The sequence below is a fragment of the Salvelinus fontinalis genome, chromosome 39 (assembly GCF_029448725.1).
Source record: "Salvelinus fontinalis isolate EN_2023a chromosome 39, ASM2944872v1, whole genome shotgun sequence".
Classification (NCBI taxonomy): domain Eukaryota; kingdom Metazoa; phylum Chordata; class Actinopteri; order Salmoniformes; family Salmonidae; genus Salvelinus; species Salvelinus fontinalis.
Window position 1 is genome coordinate 16,107,230 of NC_074703.1, and position 23,195 is coordinate 16,130,424.

At 43.5% G+C, this 23,195-nt stretch overlaps 1 protein-coding gene across 1 annotated transcript in view; it reads left to right on the forward strand.

Moving 5' to 3' along the window:
• The window catches only part of LOC129838529 (nuclear receptor-interacting protein 2-like), a 35,654-nt gene that overhangs the window by 6,913 nt on the left and 5,546 nt on the right, over nucleotides 1-23,195 (forward strand). The window contains exons 2-5 of the mRNA XM_055905568.1: nucleotides 12,576-12,902; nucleotides 21,198-21,280; nucleotides 21,551-21,666; nucleotides 22,683-22,735. Coding sequence (XP_055761543.1) covers nucleotides 12,576-12,902; nucleotides 21,198-21,280; nucleotides 21,551-21,666; nucleotides 22,683-22,735 — 579 coding nt within the window. The remainder of the gene's footprint in view (nucleotides 1-12,575; nucleotides 12,903-21,197; nucleotides 21,281-21,550; nucleotides 21,667-22,682; nucleotides 22,736-23,195) is intronic.

Here is a 23,195-nt window from a genome sequence, read left to right on the forward strand (position 1 = left end):
GTTGCTTTAGCACTCCACCGTGCCTCTGAGGATGTCATGGCTAGAGGCCAGATGAAACATCACACATTATTATAATCTTTGTCTCCAAATGGCTTATTTTACAGCCGCTTTCACCCCTGTCCCTAAAAGCAGACAAAAGACGAAGCACTTCCGCCAAAGTGCAGCGCTAGAACAGTGAATTGCATTTGAACTTGATAAAAAGGCCAGGGCACAGACTGTATGGCAGTTCACGACCCCTGCACACAGGCCGCTTGTTGTGGACAGAGGATCTGCATCCAAACCGTCTGACCTCGCTGTAGCTGCAGGGCAATCGGAACCTACATCAGCCAGATGCCTCCTCACTCACATGGAGCAGGGGGAATTACATTGGGTACACAGCTGTCAGCTTCAATCTGCTCTGCTCTTGGCCAGTCAGAGAGAAGCAATGAGGAGGGGAAGTATGGGTAATGGAGTTCTACTTTAACTGATTTATAATAATAGGATTTAAAGGAGGGTTTTCTCTCTCTCTCTCTCTCTCTCTCTCTCTCTCTCTCTCTCTCTCTCTCTCTCTCTCTCTATTTAAAAAAGTTAATGTAAATTCATGTAAAAAGCAACACACTGGGACGCAGTGAGATGAATCAGCAGGACCACAGACTGTGTCTGAAATGACACCCTATTGGGATACTATGGGGCTCTTGTCAAAATAGGGAACAGGGAGCCATTTGTGGACGCAGACTGTGACTCCTCCCTCCAGACTGTGACTCCTCCCTCCAGACTGTGACTCCTCCCCCCAGACTGTGACTCCTCCCTCCAGACTGTGACTCCTCCCTCCAGATAAACCTTTAGTAGTTCACCCAGGGAAGCCCATCCATCAGCCAGCCACACATTTACCTGGGTTCAATATCTATCTCCCTGTGTGTGTTTCCATACACATACTGTTCATTACAGCAGGAAGGATCAGGGGAATATGTGTTGAAGTACCCTTAATCAGTGTCAGATTTAGATAAATTATCTGATGCTGCAAGCTTTGAGAAATGTAAATGAGAAAACTGCAGAAATTAAGTATTTTCGGTGTTGCCTTCTGTAAGGCTAGTGCTGATGGAAGATAGAAGACTGAATGGTGGGGGTCAAACGAGAACGACACAACGAGAACGTGGTCTCGTGTGGCTCAGTTGGTAGAGCATGGCGCTTGCAACGCCAGGGTTGTGGGTTCAATTCCCACGGGGGGACCAGGGTTCAATTCCCACGGGGGGACCAGGATGAATATGTATGAACTTTCCAATTTGTAAGTCGCTTTGGATAAGAGCGTCTGCTAAATGACGTTAATGTAAATGTAACGACACACTGCTGGTTTTCCAATGACATCTTTGATAAAGGGTTGTGGACATCAAGATAAAACCAGTCTCTATGGGTGATAATTGCTGGGGAAAGGTGAGTGTGAGGTCAAAGGAACCACAGGGGCTTGATTTGAACGGTTGTCAGATATGACACAGTCAGAAAACACTGTCCACTTTGCTCCAGGACCAGAAGGATGTGAAGATTATAATAATAGATCACTATGATTCAGGCCTGGTCCAAGTGGTCCTGTTGATTGATGTGGAGCAGACATCGAGCTGCTCATTGTGAAAAGCCTATTCTGGGGAGGGCTCCTGTGGAGAGGCCTTCTTCACAGCTTGTGTCAGAGCTGACTAACACAGCTCAGCCTAGCAACTACATGATCAGCTAGAACTGAGGCTGGGTTAGGAGGACAGTAACATACAGACTGGTAGCTTCTAAAGTACCCAGATAAATTGTGTAATGCCCAAACTAGTTGCTTTGGAACAATACAGAAGGATTTTTCTATCTAAGTTCCATGTCCTCTGGGAGTGATTGAATACCTCTCACATCATACCCAGTCAGTTCCCGTATCGGTTCCAGTATCCACATCCTCTAGGTTGACAGGGTGTGTTACCGAGAGACAGATGTCAATCAGTGTTGTGGAGCAGGAGGAAAGCCAATATAAACACTGCGCACGCGCACACACAGAGCAGTGCGGCAGGGTAGCCTAGTGGTTAGAGCATTGGGCTAGTAACCGAAAGGTTGCAAGTTCAAATCCCCGAGCTGACAAGGTAAACAAATCTGTTGTTCTGTCCCTGAACAAGGCAGTTAACCCACTGTTCCTAGGCCATCATTGAAAATGAGAATTAGTTATTAACTGACTTGCCTAGTTAAATAAAGGTAAAATAAATAAGAGGACAGTATTATAGCTGGGATCTTTCTATCATTCATTATCTCCCTAACTCTCCCCTCATCATCATTCATATTGTAAACAGGGAGAACAAGCTGCAGCTTCCAGCCCTGTGTAGAGAATTGTAAACGAGCCCTGCACAATACAAAACAATGATGAACAATACAATCAACTGAGAAAAGAACTGGACCAAATACCAGTGGCATTTATCCTCCTTCTTCCTCTCTGTCTTGCTCCATCTGTTCCTCAGGCTATTGGGTATGATTGCGCAATCGCAGTATTTTGGACTGCCAACCCTCTGGGGATTTGTGCTCTTCGTATCTGGGTGCAATATAATACAATACTGTGATTACAGGAGTGGGCCATGTAATACTTCATTTATATGCAGAGATAGCAGGATACAAGGTACCAAGGCTATGAGGTTTTCTAATAACACTAACATACAGAGAAAATGTCAAATAACATGATTTATTATAGAACTATAAAATAACTATCAGAGGTGGCATTGTAACACAACATAGTAATGAGGCTGTTTGTGCTGTGGTGTCCTGCAGCTTCTCTCTGTAATGTTATCTTTTAGAGGAGGCACTAGACTACAGACTCAAGGATTCATACAGAACGGACACCTGCTCACCTCCTGAAGGTGTTGAGGAGGTCAAGGGTCACATCTGTGTAAACTCTCACCAGACACTTCCGGTGTGACACAGAGCCTTTAGAGAAACTGCAGTCTCCCACGATACCAGCAGCAGAACCCACCTACAGATGTAGGATCTTCATTTGAGCCTACTCTCCTAATGCAATCTTGCTGACTTTACAGTAGCCATCGCTCAGAGATTTTGAAATTAATTGTGAATAATGCTGAGTGAGAAAGTTAGATGCACAAATATCATACCCCCCCAAATGCTGTTATTGTAATTGCTAGCATGTCTTGGGGGTATGAAATTTGTGAGTCTGCAACTTTCTCACTCATAATTTTTCATGATTCATTCAGGACTATCCGTAATCATGGTATCATCCACGTTAATGTAGAAGTGTTTAGAAGCATATTCTATTCTTATTTACAATAAAAGTGACTCCAAAATGACACAAAAGATTATTTACCATTAATTTCTATTGAGCACAAAATTTACATTTACATTTACATTTAAGTCATTTAGCAGACGCTCTTATCCAGAGCGACTTACAAATTGGTGCATTCACCTAATGACATCCAGTGGAACAGCCACTTTACAATAGTGCATCTAGATCTTTTAAGGGGGGGGGGGGGGGGCAGAAGGATTGCTTTATCCTATCCTAGGTATTCCTTGAAGAGGTGGGGTTTCAGGTGTCTCCGGAAGGTGGTGATTGACTCCGCTGTCCTGGCGTCGTGAGGGAGTTTGTTCCACCATTGGGGTGCCAGAGCAGCGAACAGTTTTGACTGGGCTGAGCGGGAACTGTACTTCCTCAGTGGTAGGGAGGCGAGCAGGCCAGAGGTGGATGAACGCAGTGCCCTTGTTTGGGTGTAGGGCCTGATCAGAGCCTGAAGGTACTGAGGTGCCGTTCCCCTCACAGCTCCGTAGGCAAGCACCATGGTCTTGTAGCGGATGCGAGCTTCAACTGGAAGCCAGTGGAGAGAGCGGAGGAGCGGGGTGACGTGAGAGAACTTGGGAAGGTTGAACACCAGACGGGCTGCGGCGTTCTGGATGAGTTGTAGGGGTTTAATGGCACAGGCAGGGAGCCCAGCCAACAGCGAGTTGCAGTAATCCAGGCGGGAGATGACAAGTGCCTGGATTAGGACCTGCGCCGCTTCCTGTGTGAGGCAGGGTCGTACTCTGCGGATGTTGTAGAGCATGAACCTACAGGAACGGGCCACCGCCTTGATGTTAGTTGAGAACGACAGGGTGTTGTCCAGGATCACGCCAAGGTTCTTAGCGCTCTGGGAGGAGGACACAATAGAGTTGTCAACCGTGATGGCGAGATCATGGAACGGGCAGTCCTTCCCCGGGAGGAAGAGCAGCTCCGTCTTGCCGAGGTTCAGCTTGAGGTGGTGATCCGTCATCCACACTGATATGTCTGCCAGACATGCAGAGATGCGATTCGCCACCTGGTCATCAGAAGGGGGAAAGGAGAAGATTAATTGTGTGTCGTCTGCATAGCAATGATAGGAGAGACCATGTGAGGTTATGACAGAGCCAAGTGACTTGGTGTATAGCGAGAATAGGAGAGGGCCTAGAACAGAGCCCTGGGGGACACCAGTGGTGAGAGCGCGTGGTGAGGAGACAGATTCTCGCCACGCCACCTGGTAGGAGCGACCTGTCAGGTAGGACGCAATCCAAGCGTGGGCCGCGCCGGAGATGCCCAACTCGGAGAGGGTGGAGAGGAGGATCTGATGGTTCACAGTATCGAAGGCAGCCGATAGGTCTAGAAGGATGAGAGCAGAGGAGAGAGAGTTAGCTTTAGCAGTGCGGAGCGCCTCCGTGATACAGAGAAGAGCAGTCTCAGTTGAGTGACTAGTCTTGAAACCTGACTGATTTGGATCAAGAAGGTCATTCTGAGAGAGATAGCAGGAGAGCTGGCCAAGGACGGCACGTTCAAGAGTTTTGGAGAGAAAAGAAAGAAGGGATACTGGTCTGTAGTTGTTGACATCGGAGGGATCGAGTGTAGGTTTTTTCAGAAGGGGTGCAACTCTCGCTCTCTTGAAGACGGAAGGGACGTAGCCAGCGGTCAAGGATGAGTTGATGAGCGAGGTGAGGTAAGGTAGAAGGTCTCCGGAAATGGTCTGGAGAAGAGAGGAGGGGATAGGGTCAAGCGGGCAGGTTGTTGGGCCGTCACAAGACGCGAGATTTCATCTGGAGAGAGAGGGGAGAAAGAGGTCAAAGCACAGGGTTGGGCAGTGTGAGCAGAACCAGCGGTGTCGTTTGACTTAGCAAACGAGGATCGGATGTCGTCGACCTTCTTTTCAAAATGGTTGACGAAGTCGTCTGCAGAGAGGGAGGAGGGGGGGGGGAGGGGGAGGAGGATTCAGGAGGGAGGAGAAGGTGGCAAAGAGCTTCCTAGGGTTAGAGGCAGATGCTTGGAATTTAGAGTGGTAGAAAGTGGCTTTAGCAGCAGAGACAGAAGAGGAAAATGTAGAGAGGAGGGAGTGAAAGGATGCCAGGTCCGCAGGGAGGCGAGTTTTCCTCCATTTCCGCTCGGCTGCCCGGAGCCCTGTTCTGTGAGCTCGCGATGAGTCGTCGAGCCACGGAGCGGGAGGGGAGGACCGAGCCGGCCTGGAGGATAGGGGACATAGAGAGTCAAAGGATGCAGAAAGGGAGGAGAGGAGGGTTGAGGAGGCAGAATCAGGAGATAGGTTGGAGAAGGTTTGGGCAGAGGGAAGAGATGATAGGATGGAAGAGGAGAGAGTAGCGGGGGAGAGAGAGCGGAGGTTGGGACGGCGCGATACCATCCGAGTAGGGGCAGTGTGGGAAGTGTTGGATGAGAGCGAGAGGGAAAAGGATACAAGGTAGTGGTCGGAGACTTGGAGGGGAGTTGCAATGAGGTTAGTGGAAGAACAGCATCTAGTAAAGATGAGGTCAAGCGTATTGCCTGCCTTGTGAGTAGGGGGGGAAGGTGAGAGGGTGAGGTCAAAAGAGGAGAGGAGTGGAAAGAAGGAGGCAGAGAGGAATGAGTCAAAGGTAGACATGGGGAGGTTAAAGTCACCCAGAACTGTGAGAGGTGAGCCGTCCTCAGGAAAGGAGCTTATCAAGGCATCAAGCTCATTGATGAACTCTCCAAGGGAACCTGGAGGGCGATAAAATAATCTGAAAAACAACCGAAACAAACAGTAAATGCATCCAACAAGTTTGTAGAGTCACAAGTTTGATGTAATCATTGCGTGCTGGGAATATGGGACAAAATACTAACCTTTTGACGACTTTAATACACATGAGTGAATTATCCCAATACTTTAGGTCCCCTAAAATGGGGGGACTATGCACAAAAAGGGCTGTCATTTCCAAAACGATTCACCTGTTATGGATGAAGATACCCTCAAACTAAAGCTGACAGTCTGTATTTTAACCTCATAGTCATTGTCTCATTTCAAATCTGGAGTACAGAGCCAAAACAATAAAAAGCCAATATCCCAATACTTTGGAGTTCATTATATACAGTATACCCACTGAAGTCTTAGAAAAGTCGGAGCAAACAAGATTCCTGTTTGTGCGTACCTGTCACGTTCCTGACCTGTTTTCTGTTGTTTGGTATGTGTTTAATTGGTCAGGGCGTGAGTTTGGGTGGGTAGTCTATGTTATGTGTTTTCTATGTTGGGTTAATGGGTTGCCTGGTATGGCTCTCAATTAGAGGCAGGTGTTTGGCGTTTCCTCTGATTGAGAGTCATATTAAGGTAGGTTGTTCTCACTGTTTGTTTGTGGGTGATTGTTCCTGTGTCTGTGTAATCCACATGGGACTGTTTTGTTTGTTCGTTCGTTTTAGGTAGTCTGTTCCTGTTCTTGCGTCCTTCGTCTATATGTAAGTTCGTTTGTTTCAGGTCTGTTGCCTTCGTTTATTGTTTTGTAGTTTGTTCTAGTGTTTTGTCAGTGTTTTCGTCTGTTCAATTAAAGTCAGTATGTATTCATCACCCGCTGCGCCTTGGTCCGTTCATACACCACCAGACGAACGTTACAGTACCTATTAATTTGACCTTGATCATGTGGTTATCACACATACGTAGACCTGCTTCTAGGTGCGTGTGAGAGAGTGTGTGTGTGTGTGTGTGAGTGAGAGCTACAGTATATATGAGGGAGAGAGAGAGAGTGCATATATGCCTGATTACAGTGTCGATAAGCCCTATAACAGAGAAGCTCTAAGTAAAACTGGCGTCTCCAGAGAGCACTTCCTCCCTGATCAATAGAACACCTACCCACAGAGGTATACAGAGGCCTGATACGATCTATTGTGTGAGCCAGTATGAGAGCACTGACCAGTAATCACTTTGACGGGCTGACAGGGAGAGCTGGAGCACAGGGTGAAATGAGCCCAGGAGGAGACTGACAGCTCGGCTTGGCTCTGATATGCTCTGATGTTGTGGTCATTACCTGAAACCTTCAACACCTCAACTGAACTGACAATGAGGCCGCAAAGGTGAGATTTGAGACCAGCAACTGTGTGATACAAGCAGAACAACTATTTTGTAGGCTACATACTGTACAGACATGCACAGTGCAGATAAAAACACATCAAATTGGCACGCCTACACACACATAAGCGTGCACACGCTATTTACAGCTAACGATGTGCCTCTGGCATAGAGACAATGGATGTTTCCATCACGTCAGTAGCAGCATCGTTTTTCAGCAGCAGTTATGATATCTGAAATTACTGACATCCTCCTTCTGGTGAATTGATGCTGTTAGTTTTGCTGGTGTTAGCTGACCTTCTGTTCACTTCAAACCACATGGCCTTTTAGAAAAACTATTTCCATCTTTCTCTAGAGTGACTCCCTACTGGAAAACAATTAGATTACCATGAGGCTCTGGAGCTCAAAATTCTATTAATTTTAGATTTATCACATGAAAACAATTGTTCAACTCAGCCATTTCCCACCAGTTGTTTTGAAATGGTTTAAAATCGAATTTCTTGTTCGTCATCCAGGCAAGTATCAAATCATAAAACAACAGTTGCCTTAATGTCTCTATGGAATGGGGTTGGTCTGAGTAAATGGACATGAAAGCTGTACAGAACACTAAGATAGAAATGTATCATATTTAAAGAACTCTCTGTCCTGGAGAATATGGAATCATCATAACATTCTAACATTGAACAACATTTTTTTTTTAAAATTTAACCTTAATTAAACTAGGCAAGTCAGTTAAAAACAAATTCTTATTTACAATGACAGCCTACCGGGGAACAGTGGGTTAACTGCCTTGTTCAAAGGCAGAACAACATATTTTTACCTTGTCAGCTCAGGGATTTGATCCAGCAACCTTTCGGTTAATTGGCCCAACGCTCTAACCACTAGGCTACCTGCTGCCCCTAGCTGGTTCTCTTTACTATTTATTTACCATTCCAGGTCTACTGTGCACTACCTATTAAACTAAGGGGCGGGATCTCAGACACAGATTAAGCCTAGTCCAAGACTAAAAAGCACTTTCAATGGAGATTCTCTAGTGACGTCATTTTGAGTCACCCTGCCCCCACCACAATGAACATTGCCACATTTGTAATACAGTCGTATGAAAAAGTTTGGGCACCCCTGACAATTTCCATGATTTCCATTTATAAATAATTGGGTGTTTGGAACAGCAATTTCATTTTTATCTATCAAATAACTGATGGACACAGTAATATTTCAGTAGTGAAATGATGTTTATTGGATTAACAGAAAATGTGCAATATGCATCAAAACAAAAATTAGACAGGTGCATAAATTTGGGCACCCCAATAGAAACATCACATCAATATTTAGTAGAGCCTCCTTTTGCTAAAATAACAGCCTCTAGATGCTTCCCATAGCCTCTAATAAGTGTCTGAATTCTGGATGAAGGTATTTTGGACCATTCCTCCTTACAAAACATCTCCAGTTCAGTTAGGTTTGATGGTTGCCGACCATGGACAGCCCGCTTCAAATCATCCCACAGATTCTCAATGATATTCAGGTCTGGGGACTGGGATGGCCATTCAAGAAGATTGTACTTGTTCCTCTGCATAAATGCCCGGGTAGATTTTAAGCAGTGTTTTGGGTCGTTGTCTTGTTGAAATATCCAGCGCCGGCGTAACTTCAACTTTGTGACTGATTCTTCAACATTATTCCCAAGAATCTGCTGATATTGAGTGGAATCCATGCGACCCTCAACTTTAACAAGATTCTCACTACCGGCACTGGCCACACAGCCCCACAGCATGATGGAACCCCCACCAAATTTTACTGTGGGTAGCAAGTGTTTTTCTTGGAACGCTGTGTTCTTTTGCCGCCATGCATAACGTCCCTTGTTATGACCAAATAGCTCAATCTTTGTTTCATCAGTCCACAGCACCTTATTCCAAAATGAAGCTGGCTTGTCCAAATGTGCGTTTGCATACCTCAAGCGACTCTGTGGCGTGTGTGCAGAAAAGGCTTCTTCCGCATCACTCTCCCATACAGCTTCTCCTTGTGCAAAGTGCGCTGAATTGTTGAACGATGCACAGTGACACCATCTGCAGTAAGATGATGTTGTAGGTCTTTGGAGGTGGTCTGTGGGCTGTTTTTTGACCGTTCTCACCATCCTTCGCCTCTCCGATATTTTACTTGGCCTGCCACTTCTGGCCTTAACAAGAACTGTGCCTGTGGTCTTCCATTTCCTCACAGTGGACACTGACAGCTTAAATCTCTGCGATAGCTTCTTGTAGCCTTCCTCTAAACCATAATGTTGAACAATCTTTGTTTTCAGGTCATCTGAGAGTTGTTTTGAGGCCCCCATGTTGCCACTCTTCAGAGGAGAGTCAAAGAGAACAACAACTTGCATTTGGCCACCTTAAATACCTTTTCTCATGATTGGATGCACTTGTCTATGAAGTTCAAGGCTTAATGATCTCACCAAACCAATTGTGTGTTCCAATTAATCAGTGCTAAGTAGTTACAGGTATTCAAATCAACAGAATGACAAGGGTGCCCACATTTTTGCATAGCCTATTTTTCACATCTGATTTAATTTCATACAACATAATATTGCTACACTAAAAATCTTTGTCTGGACAATACCCCAGTACTCAGCTTTTATTAGAAAATGAATGGCATGCCACTGTGATCATTTTCTGTGACGACAGAGTAAATTATTATGCAGCCTCAGAGGGGTGCCCAAACTGTTTCATACCACTGTATGTATATATTATTATTTTATTATTTTCTATTACATTTTTATAGTTTTTTCACTTTGTCCAGCATTGTTGGATCCTGGAGCTCAATAATTTCACTGTACCCTGTAATTACATCTGCAACCCTGTACATGTGACTATTAAACTCTCTAATCTTGTTGCCTGAATCAACAAGTCTCCATGGTGATGGATAAACTTTATATCAACGGGCAATTGTATCAGGACTCTAGAGTAACTCCCTGGCTATTTTAATTTAATGTTCAAATGTGAGTTTGTGTGTTGTAGTGTATCATGACAACTTCAACTATAATGAATACATGCTCTATTGATCTTCACTTGATAAGGAAAGGGTTGCATATAGCTCAGGTTAATGTATGTAGCCTTCCTAACGAAATACATTAGGTTTTTAACTTGGTCAACATAAATAATATTCATATTTTGGCTTTGACCGAAACGCATTTGGATGCATCTGTAAATGATGGGCAAATTAACATTCATGGATATAGTCTACTGAGAAGAGATAGGAATAGGAATGGTGGGGGTGGAGCACTGTACATTCAGAATCCTATACCTTTTAAGAGGAGGGATGACCTTAATGTATGTCAAGTAGAGGCACTATGGGCTCAGGAACATCTGCCTCACCAGGCACCCATATTGGTAGGATGTGTGTATAGACCTCCTAGATCTAAGGTGTCCTATCTGGATGACTTATGTACTGGGTTTGACCAGGCCACAGATAGCAACAGAGATGTATTTATCTTGGGTGATTTTAATATAAATTGGAAGGATCACAATAATTCGAATAGAACAAAATTGATGAGATATGCCAAGAACTGTGATTTGAAACAAATGGTTAATGATACTACCAGAAAATAAAGGACAGTCATCAGGGTATAATCCAGATCCCTGATGAAGACAGCTTGGCTGTCGAAACATTGGTAATTAAATTTTTGCATCTGAGCTCCTACAGTGTGCAGCTGTCCTTTATTTTTAAGTTTTCTACTCCGCTAGCCAGCACCTCGCCTAAATAGGTGTGCGTTTCTTTTTCTTCTAATGATACTACTAGATCATCAATTAAGTCGGGTCATCGTTCAGACACATGCATTAATCTGATTTTCTGTAATATACCATTGCAATGCTTAAAATCCAGATCAATGCCAGTCGGCTGGACAGACCATAATATTGTGACCATAACCATGAACACCAAGGTTCCAAAGAAACTCCCTAGGATTGTGGTCAAAAGACATTTTAAAACATTTAATCATGAGCTATTTCTAAATGATTTGGCTGGTGTACCCTGGGAGCTGATTTATCTAGAGGATGATTTAAATCACACTACAGAACTTTTATTGATTTGCTCACTTAGGTAATGGACCATCATGCCCCTATAAGAAAGAGTACAGTTGGTGCCCGTCCATCTCCATGGATTGACGATGAACTGGGTGAGGCTTTTTCTCAAAGAAATATGGCAAAGTCTTAGCAGCCAAGTCAAAATTAGAAATTGATGAACAGAATTATAGAACATTACGTAATTATGCAGTTAAATTGAATCGAAAGAAAAAAAAAGTTATTTTACAACAATGCTTTAATTGATTGTAAAAATGATTCTAAAAAGGTATGGAACACAGTTAAGGGCTTACTTGGTACATCTATCTCATCATGCCCATCTAGTGTGGAGGTTGGTACATCTATCTCATCATGCCCATCTAGTGTGGAGGTTGGTACATCTATCTCATCATGCCCATCTAGTGTGGAGGTTGACGGGAGAATAATAACAAAACCACTTGATATTGCCAATAATTTTACAGATTTTTTTACAAAGAAAATTAAATTACTGAGCAACAATGTAAACATCCATTCTTCCAAACAAGCTATTGTCCAATGGATTGATTATCATATTATGAGCAACATTGAGCAAAATTGTTTTAAGGTGGAGATATGGTTCTTCTGGTGTAGTCATGCGCAGTGTTCTTGGTTGGTCATCAATCGACAAGATGAATGAAAAAAACATGCTTATTTTATTTCATAATATACATCATTTAAAACGGCCAAGTTCTATTCACAACGGTATTCAGTTGGTAAGAGACAGACATTCCGTAAATACTAGGAATAGATTGTCTACCATCTATGCGTTATCCAGACAGAAAAGAGAAATAAGCAAAATAATATTTTGATTTAGAGCAATAAAAAATTTGAATAAATTAAGCAAACTAGAAACCTTTCAATATATACATTTAAACATTATTTTAAAACGATTTAAATATAATACATAGAAATGTTGTGGGACTATAGTAGAGGAAGAATCTATGTTTTTTAGATTGAGTATTTGTTGGGTCATTGTGTTAGTATATTATGTATGTTTGTAATAGTGTGTTATATGTGAAAATGTGTTCGTATTATAAATTGTATTTTAATGTTTAAGGACTCTTGGAAGATTAGTCCAAATGGGGACTAAAAGAGATCCAAATCAAATCAATCTAATCTAGTCCAGGACTAGGATTAACCCATTGAAAATGGTGTCTGACATCCCTCTACCTGCCCTGTCTCCTGGTTACAGCAGCCCCACAGCATCGTGCAGCGCCGCCTCATGGCGGCAAACATCCCACAACTGCGTGGCGAGACCCACGTGGGGAGACCCTCGCCCCTGGTCGACAGCAAGGAGGGGGGCGCCGGCGACGCAGAGGAGAAGAGCGAGAGCACGGCTGACGACTCCACAGAGGAGAGGGATTCGCCGGAGGAGAGCGAGAGGAGCCTAGAGACAAGGTCGGACGAGGAGGAGGACAGCAGCGAGGCCGCAGGGAAGACAAGCAGCACAGCTGGGAACCATAAAACAGAGGAGGGGAGGAAGGAGAGTCCTCTCACTGCCCTGCTGGTCCAGTGCAAGGTACGCTTGAACACCCATCCTTCCTTCATTTCGGATTCATGTTTTTTTTATTAACCTAAATTAAATCTCAGATACTATTCAGTTCCATTCCATATGACAATAAAAGAGGAGTGAAAGGGAGAGATAAAGGGATAGGAGGAGAGAGAAGCACTCAGAAAGACGACAGTGACTCATCATTTATCCAGATGATGCATTCCCTCATTGTATTCTACTGAGCCCGCTTTCATCAATTCTTAATGGCTTTGATTCTATGGTTTGTAGAGTCCCCATATCGGCCCTCTGCACCCCTCAGACACTCTCGTCACACTGTGTCTGTGGCTAAAGGAAGAGCTAACGTAACACACTGTAACAGCAACTTCTCCACCTACAGGATCAACAGACTCATAATGAAGTCAACACACAGCTGAAGACCCCATCATAAGATAATCATACGAACAACATTGGTAGAATCAATCTATATGCAAGATGGGAAGACAAACCAGTAATGCAAATGCATTGAGTTCACTGGCAACATCATTCTTTTCAGTGAATGAATAGCATTCAATTAAATTCTGACTCCGTATGTTCAGGCTATATTATTTCTGCACACAACCCACTGACAATCCACATACTGCAACGTAATAATTGGACTAACTTTAAAACACCATACTGCACCCACCCACAAGTATTGATTGTCTGGAATACAGGCACAGACTGATGAAACAACACCTACATACACGAGACTAACCAAGCATCAACTCCACTGAGAGGTACAAAAATATACCCCAATTAAAGGAGTTTGACCTTGGGGAGTGGGTGGGCGGGCGGCAGAGACTACTGTGTACCTTCCCTCCTCCAGATCACCTCACCTGAGTCACTCTATAGACCAAGGATGACTGCCACACAAAAACCACCCACTCAGTTGCATCATTTCTGACTGATGTCATGTCATCGCAAGGTAGTGTGGTGCGTATTTCCAATGTCTCCAGTGTATTTCCAATGTCCCCAGTGTATTTCCAATGTCCCCAGTGTTACCTAGCAGCATTTAACTGACTGGCTTTCTGAATCACACCTGCCTGAAGCATACCTGTGAGAGCATTCAAGGTTCCAACAAATCAATGTGGTTTGGAATAGATAGATCTTTGTTGATGAACTCATACACATACAGCTCCTTCAGAAGGTATCATACACCTTGACCTATTCCACATTTTGTTGTTACAGCCTGAATTCATAATGGATTAACTACAATAACTTTAACTACAACCCGGCACAGCCAGAAGAGGACTGGCCACCACTCATAGCCTGGTTCCTCTCTAGGTTTCTTCCTAGGTTCTGGCCTTTCTAGGGAGTTTTTCCTAGCCACTGTGCTTCTACATCTGCATTGCTTGCTGTTTGGGGTTTTAGGCTGGGTTTCTGTATAGCACTTTGTGAGATCTGCTGATGTAAGAAGTAATTTATAAATACGATTGATTGATTGACAACAAAAAATCTCACCCATCTACACACAATACCCCATAATGACAAAGTAAAAATAAAATAATTATGTTTTCAAATGTGTTTAAAATCAAATACAGAAATATCTCATTTTCATAAGTATTCACACCCGAGTTACCATTGGCGGCGATTACAGCTTTGAGTCGTCTTGGGTATATCTGTATCAGCTTTACACATCTGGATTTGGGGATTGTCTCCATTCTTCCTTGCAGATTTTCACAAGGTCTGTTAAGTTAGATGGGGAGCGGCGGTGAATCTTCAAGTCTTTTCACAGATTTTCAATGGGATTCAAGTCTGGGCTTTGGCTGGGCCACTCAAGGACTTTCACATTCTTGTTCTGAAGCCAATCCAGCGTTGCTTTGGATGTATGCTTGGAGTCATTGTCCTGTTGGAACGTAAATCTTAGCCCTAGTCTAAGGTCATTTGCACTCTGAACAAAGTTCTCATCAATGATTTGCCTGCTGTCATGTGCTTTTTTCTTAGGAGTGGCTTCCGATTAGCCACTCTCCCATAAAGACTAGATTGGTGAAGTGCTGTAGAGACGGTTGTCCTTCTGGCAGGTCCTCCCTTCTCAGCCAAGGAACTGTCATTCTGTCAGAGTGGTTCTTGGTCACCTCCCTGACCAAGGTCCTTCTTGCCCGGTTGCTCAGGTTGGTCGGACAACCAGTTCTAGGCAGAGTCTGGGTACTTCCATATTTTTTAAGTTTCCCAATGCTGGAGATCACTGTGCTCTTGGAAACTTTCAACACTTTATACCTTTCCCCAGATATATGCCTCATCACATTTATATCACAGAGATCTACAGACATTTCCTTGGACTTCATGTTATAGTTTATGCTCTAACACGCACTGTCACTGTGGGACCTTACTGTACAGTATATAGACAGGTGTGTTTCTTTCTATATCCTGTCCAAACAATTGAATTGGCCACAGGTGGACTCCAATCAAGTTGTAGTGACATCTCAAGGATGATACAAGGAAATTGGATACACCTGAGCTCAATTTTGAGTGTCATAGCAAAGGGGTGTAAATACAGTAGCAGTCAAAAGTTTGGACACACCTACTCATTCAAGGGTTTTTCTTTATTTTTTACTTTTTTCTACATTTTAGAATAATAGTGAAGACATCAAAACTATAAAATAACACATATGGAATCATGTAGTAAACAAAAAACTATTAAACAATTCAAAATATATTTTGTATTTTAGATTCTTCAAAGCAGCCACCCTTTGCCTTGATGATAGCTTTGCACAGTATTCTTAATTTGTGCCTTTGAAAACCAAACCCAGAATCAAACTGAAAACACATTTGAAACCTTTAGACATGCCTCCTCGTCCTTCATTTTAAAATGTTAAGTATCAAAAGAAAATGTCAACGAAGTTGAATTTCATAGTGGTATTTATTAACACCATCATTTGCCAAGTGAAAGATGAATTATGGTATGCTTAGATAAGTTCATGAAGTGCCATATGAAAAGAGAGCTATAACAAGGTACAATAAAAACATTCATAAATCATTATCCGTAGGCATTAGATAAACATGTATGAAGAGAGCTGTACAAGACAAGATATAAAAAAACAAGAATTATGCAAATATAATCAGGTAAATGTGCATATGAAGGGGAACTGTGACAGACCAAAAAAACACCAATCAAGAGTTATGCTTCGATAATAAGGTAGAGCTGACAGAGCTTTACAAGACACAAAATATATGAACCATTTAAAAAAAAAGTATAAGGCCCCTAGATAACACATAGATGAACATACTTGGAGCACAGAGTTAGTCTGCCTGACTGGAACTTATCTACTATCCTTGGCAGCATATGTGTGAAATAGAACGCCTTCAGTTTAGGGACAAGATCAGCACAGAACTTCACATCAATAACAACCTGCTCGGATGGAGCCCAGACAAGCACTTTGCATCTGTATGAATATTCAAAGATAAATACACAACGCAGAGGACTAAAGGTCAAGAGGGAATTAATGATCAATGGAAATAGTTGTTTCTTTGTATTGGGGAACTGAAGATTAATGGGTCAGGGACACGGGAGGAATTTCAGTCCGTGTCTCATAGCTACATGTGTCAAGTTCTCATTGGTCCGAATTGTCTATACATTGAGCCTGAAACAGGATATTTGTTATTTGGCCGTTGGCCCAGTTTTATTGCAAGGAAATCTAATTGGTCAACCACAGGCTAGGGTTGGGTTATAAACTACATCATGTCTCTTTGTTCAGAGGAGAAACATTGAGGACAGGGAAGAATAAACATCTGCCATCTACTTTCAAGCATAACAACAAGGATTTGTTCTCTTTGAATAAATATATTTTTCTCCGCCTGATTTGCTTTGGGGTCTGTGTTATTGAAGAATAACATCAACTGCTAACCCATCTCTCCAGTCCTGTGCAGAACATCACCATTTGCACCTGCATGTAGTACCCACGGGCTGCATTAGGTTGCAGCTGAGGAACCCCATGCACCAGCTTCACATCGGTGAGTTTGCCAGAGAACAGTTCAGTCAGAGACTCACACTTTTTAATCAGAAGAGGACATTTGATTTCGAATAGCTCTTGAGAGTTTAACGCTCCATCTGGGCTTACAGAAAGACATGGCTCCCTGACACTCACTACTGTGCCTCTACTCTCCAGACTAAACCCGCAGCTCTCCATCTATGTGTAGGCCACCTGCTCGCTCTCCGTGCCATCTGTGGTTGCGGAACCTGGGGGAAGAGATGCTCCCGCACAAAGTTGTCGTGATGTGTTAGGGTGCGCACACAAACCTTATTTCCTGAGCTAGCAGTGATCCGAAGTTTACGCGCGTCATACCACGCATGGGAGACACTCTGTGCTTTAGTGACCTCCTCCAAGCTGGCACATTGACACTCCTCCAGCTTAACATAAACGTCATAAAATGACAAGCATTTCTGAAACGGCATGTTAATACCGTGTTCACCAGAAGGCTGCTGTAGCTGTGTGACTGCTGCTGGAACCTGATGACTGTTTAGTTTAGCTTTGATGCACTTGTGCAGAAGGCACCTCACTGGAACATTGACCCTTTCCACAACGCACTTAATAAAAGTCTTGGAATGGTGGTAGAGATGGAGAAGCGGCTGGGGCGCTGTCAGAGAACTCGTCACTTGGTTTGGTGACGTTTGAAACAGATCTCGCTCAACCTTTTTGGAGCTAAATTCCGCTGCATCCCAGAGTGCCACTGGCATTGCACATCTGTACAGGACACTCCCGTCAATCCTCCATACACAGCATTCTGCCCCTTCAACAAAACACTACTGATAGAATAGTAAATTACAGCACAGAACACAAGTTTACATGGTGTTCACAGCTGACTAGTTTACACAGTCTCCTTTTAACTAGTAGGTTTAGGTTATGCTGGTAATTTCCTATTCGATTGTAAAACTCACCTTGATTCGGTACCTACCTCATTGCCATTCGAGATTAAACTGATATACTTACACAATGAGCCATTGAAACCAAAAACGTGTATGCATGTTGTACTAGTTAACGTTCTGGTCAGTGATATGGTATCATCACAATTAGTTAGCTAGCTAAATAACTAGCTAACGTCAAACGTATCAGTCAAAGAACGGGTTATGATAAACAAAAAGCCAGCGAGCTAGCTACCTTCCATAGTAGTACAGCTGCATGACCGCAAGACTTCCCCTGACCTGCAACACAACAACACCCTGCAGTCTCCACCGTGCCGACAGATGATACAAGAATCCAGGCAGAATGATGGTGTGTTTTGCTCTGACTGGGCTGGACATCTGCTTTGAGGAACACCAGAATGTCATCCTCAAGACAGTGAATAAGCACCCGCCCAACTCTGCCGCTATGTAGGTATTGATATGCCTCTGCACTTTTGTAGCTCCTCACCTCTGACCCATCCACACTGAGAGGTGAGACAAAATAATTGAAGATGTCTTTGGAGGTGATATTCGGCCATTTTTTCATATCGTCCTCCCACTCTTGAATAATCAGCGGATGTGACACAGACTTTCCATTTGACTTTGAAAGTTTTTTTTTGGTATGATCCCACGACATTTTGAGCTAGCTAGCTAACGTTCGCAAAAAGGCATGAACAACACAACGGAAGTCCTCCACAAAACAGAACGTTTGGACATTGTTTTCTTTCCGGGTTCATAAATAAGGTGAATACTTAAGCAATAAGGCCCGAGTGGGTGTATATGGCCAATATGCCACTGCTTAGGGCTGTTCTTATGCACGACACAATGCGGAGTGCCTGGACACAGCCCTTAGCCGTGGTATATTGGCCATATATCACAAACCCCAGAGGGGCCTTATGGCTATTATAAACTGGTTACCAACGTAATTAAATGTTTTGTCATACCTGTGGTATACGGTCTGAGGTACCATAGCTTTCAGCCAATCAGAATTCAGGGCTCAAACCACCCAGTTTATAATTCGTATTTTGGCGAATGTAGTACGACATCCGGGAACTTTTGGCATACTAACTATATCCATACTATGACCAATAAGCATACTATATACTCAATTTACGTCCCAAATAGTACGGTTAGTGCGGTTAGTATGAGTATTGAAACACAGCTACTGTGTGTGTGTTTGAAGTGAGTGGTTCGCCAGGGAACATTCCATGGGGATCAGCTTATCTTTGATCTCGTTTGTTTAGTTCTGTTTTTTTTAAGCGGCTAAAAGCTCCATAGTTACCCATTAATTCCGGAGCCATTTTTAAACTTCACAGAAAGGGAGGAATTTTTCACCACTCAGACAGAGACAAAAGCACATGTTTGTAGGCCTTCTGAGAAGCCTGGTCGTGAGAAGCCTGCAGAGATTAAGGGGGGAAGCTCAACTAAAACCATATTGTGTGTCAGGGACTACATTTTTACACCCAGCCACAGCAACGGGATTTGATGTCCTAGTGGGCTTTAATCTAGGGGGTAAAAAACACCCTAGAACCAAGTCGATGTATGTACTGTGATACACAGTGATAATATGTCAGGAAAAAGACAAGTGAAAACATGCTTTTCTCAGGATGTTTTATCCATCCATACATCTATGATTCATTTATCCACCCATCCAACTTTTATCCACCCATCCAACCTTTATTCCTCCTTCCATCCATCCCCCTATCAAACCATTCATTCAAAACATGGTGGATGTTAGAGAAGGCTTGAGATGAGCTACACTGGCTCAGAAACCACAAGGTAGTACTGCTGACATAGCGAGGACACAGAGGTTATGTCACTGGGTTGTGTTAACTCGTGTTCAGGGAAGCATATCATTATGTGTCCACTCGGTGTCTTTCCCTCTCCATCGAGAGGGGGCGGGTGTGACATCTTGTTCCGTTCTCACTCATGCGGATCCACCATATGCTGTGAAGTGTGAACATGTTTTAAATCCTCCCTCCATAGTTGCGTGTTTTCACCAACATTGCCTGTTCTCCCTTCCACTCGAAGAAGTGTGATATGTCATATTCTAATAAGAGCCTTGAGATTTACAACAGAAACTTCATTATAGAACATTTTACATTTATATTTTAGTCATTTAGCAGACACTCTTATCCAGAGCAATTTACAGAAGCAATTAGGTTTAAGTACCTTGCTCAAGGACACATCGACAGATTTGTCACCTAGCCGGCTCGGGGATTCGAACCAGCTCTCTTTCGGTTACTGGCCCATTGTTCTTAACCACTAGGCTACCTGCCGCCAGGCCTCTGCAGTCATTAGAATCTGCCGCAATGTCTGCTTCCCCTTTACCGTGAATCACTGCATTGTGACATGAAGTGCCCTACGGGGAACCACTGGGAGATGTGGAGGAGGATAAAGGACCACCACCCTGGCTGTTATCAGCTCTGCTGGGTGGGTGAACACACACGCACGCACGCACGCACGCACGCACGCACACAGAGAGGCTTGATGACAGGAAGTGAGACAGATAGGATGCTTTAGGTACCCAGGAGAAGACAGCACTGCTGATCCTCACTTCAGAAGTGTTGTTTACTGGTCTATGGTTCTGGCTCAGAAGACAACATCATGTTGCTCTTGTACAGAAGATGTTGCCCTTGAGCATAATGGTTTTGGACGAACACTATTTACAAATCAAGAACTGACCAGTTCGCTGATTAGTTGAAGAATATTCCGCAGGCTCTGCTGATTGGGCTAATATTTCACTGTTTAGTAATGCATTCAGGATTATAAAAGCATGGAGAGGCCTCAGATAACATGGGATCATCATCTTTTTCAGAAAATAAGCACAGTCACTTGCTCTAATGGTTGAACTAATAGTCAACACATCCACTGGAGTGAGACCAATGATTTCATAGGTGTTTTTTTCTAAAACAGTCATAGTTGGTTTGGTATTATCTCTAACCATGAGGCAGAATAGTCCTGCATCATCAGCACAGGCTTCATGGTCTAATAGTCTCTGACTCAGACAGAGGATCAATACAAATGTGATTGCATATAAACAACTATGCCAAACCTAGAAAACGCCTAGTCTTAAACGCTACTTGTAATTGGTTGGGAAATGTGGCTTAATAATGGCCTACTAGCACAAATTTGACCAAAACTCTAGAGTCGGTAAGCCTTTAATTCAGCCTTTATATCGTAGTTTGGCAGTTTTACAGGCAGGCACTTGGCAGGCGTAGCAGAGCTGTTGGGACCCATTTGATGAAAAGCCTTTTGTAATCAAACAGATCTATTTCACTAAAGCTGCAGAACAAATATACGTGTTCCTGTCTGATGTTCTCTCTTTTGTGGGAGTATAAGTGTGTTGACAATACACGTACACTGTCAGTTAACACAGTAGTTGTTCTGCTGTGTTTCCACAGTGCTGTGACACTGAGGTGAAGGCTTCCATCAACACCGGGAGTCAACACAACCGCATCTCCAGCTCCTGCTGCAGGAGGCTTGGGTGAGAGGCCTTATTCTCCCTCGCTATCTCTCTTTCTCTGTCGACCTCTACCACACCCACGAATACCCAGCCATCACATAACACTCCTGGGTCCAGGTTTGCCAACCAGCACCGAAATACAGAGCACCAACAAACACATTTGAGTTCCTCAGGCACTCACACAACCACAACCAACATCAGACTGCATCAGCATCAACAAACTGGCCTGTGAGAGACAGAACAAAGTAGCGTCCTAATAACCTCTACCATGGCCGTGTTGTGTGTTGCCAGATTGCTTCCTACCCAGGAAGGTCCACCCTGTGAGCAGACAGAGGGCCAGGGCTCTGTGAGGGGCCTGCAGCTGCAGCTGGGCAGACAGAGTGTCCAGTGCTCTGCCCACGTCACCGGTAAGGAAGGGGAGATCACATATTACGTCACATAAACATTTAAGGCAGCATTGCAGCCAGTTGCAATGACTGTCAATGAAGCAAGAGAGTCCACTCATACAGGGTAGGAATACAGGTGTTATGACAGTGTCAATGAAACACTTGTTTTTCTTTCTCCGTAAACATACAGACTGTGACAAACAACATTGAATTGAATAATACTATGGATTGGACAAGTAAACTTGATTATATAAATCGCTGGGGTTAAACTGTATTGTTCCTGACAGCAATCAATACAAACCGTCTGGGTGCTATCTCACAATGACCACAAGCCATTTTATACACCATCAAGATTACTTCCCGTCACCAATGTCAATACAAAACCCCTTGGTAAATCCCCCCCAACGCTGTGTTGCATCTAGGCACTGATCATTAACAGACGGTAATAGATTTGCTTACTGCCTGTGTTATTTCTGAATGCTTGCTCTAAAAAGTCAGCTGTCTTAAAAGGTGTTGGAGATGCGCTTGGCAGCCAATGTGTGTGTGACAGCGTGTGTGTCTGTGAGAGAGTGTGAGTATGTGTGAGAGAGTGTGAGTATGTGTGTGAGAGAGTGTGAGTGTGTACTCAGTGTGCAGCATGTGCTCCTGACCTTTCCTATTCAGCAGCCAGGGTCAAATCACAAAGACAAATAACACTGAGCAAGCAGGGAGAGATTAATACCTTAATGGTTGAACACACACACACACACACACACACACACACACACACACACACACACACACACACACACACACACACACACACACACACACACACACACACACACACACACACACACACACACACACACGGGAGAATTGAGATGTGCTGATGATTCCTGTTAGATTTGAGCTCATTTATGCAGTGTTAATTAATCAGTCAGCGGGAGACACGGCAGGTTAGAAATTCACTGTTTCTTATTCTGCTCTCTCTCTCCTCTTTATCTCTCTCTTCCTCTCTTTGTCTCTCCTTCTCTCTCCTCTCCATCTCCCCACAGAGGATGAGGTGTTTGAGCTGTGCCTGGGTCTTCAGACTCTGCAGGAAATCAAAGTAAGTCTTCATTAGTGTCGGAAATATGTAAATGCTGTGTTTGATCTGCCATCCTCCCTAAATCTCCCCCAACTTGAACTTTACAGCTAATGAAAATTGCTGCTAAAAATAATCATAGGAAAAAGGAGGCAGACGTTGAATGTAGCAATTAGATTATGCAGAGACCTTAGTAACACATTGAAGATGCTGGTTCCTATCAGAACACATCAAGTAATACCAGGTTAAAACAGAGATGGAGACAGACATGTTTGTGTTATGTTATCTGAGGGTTACGGCTATCTGCTGTAATTTGCCTGGTGAGGACTGCAGGTGAAAGCAGACAGATAAGACAGAATTCAGATCAGCACATCTCAAAGGTTTAAAATGCTGCCATTTCCCCAGGATATACCAGGAAATGACAACACAACGTGACAATCAACAAACAGAACAGGAGAGGAAAACACATGAACAGAATTCTGTC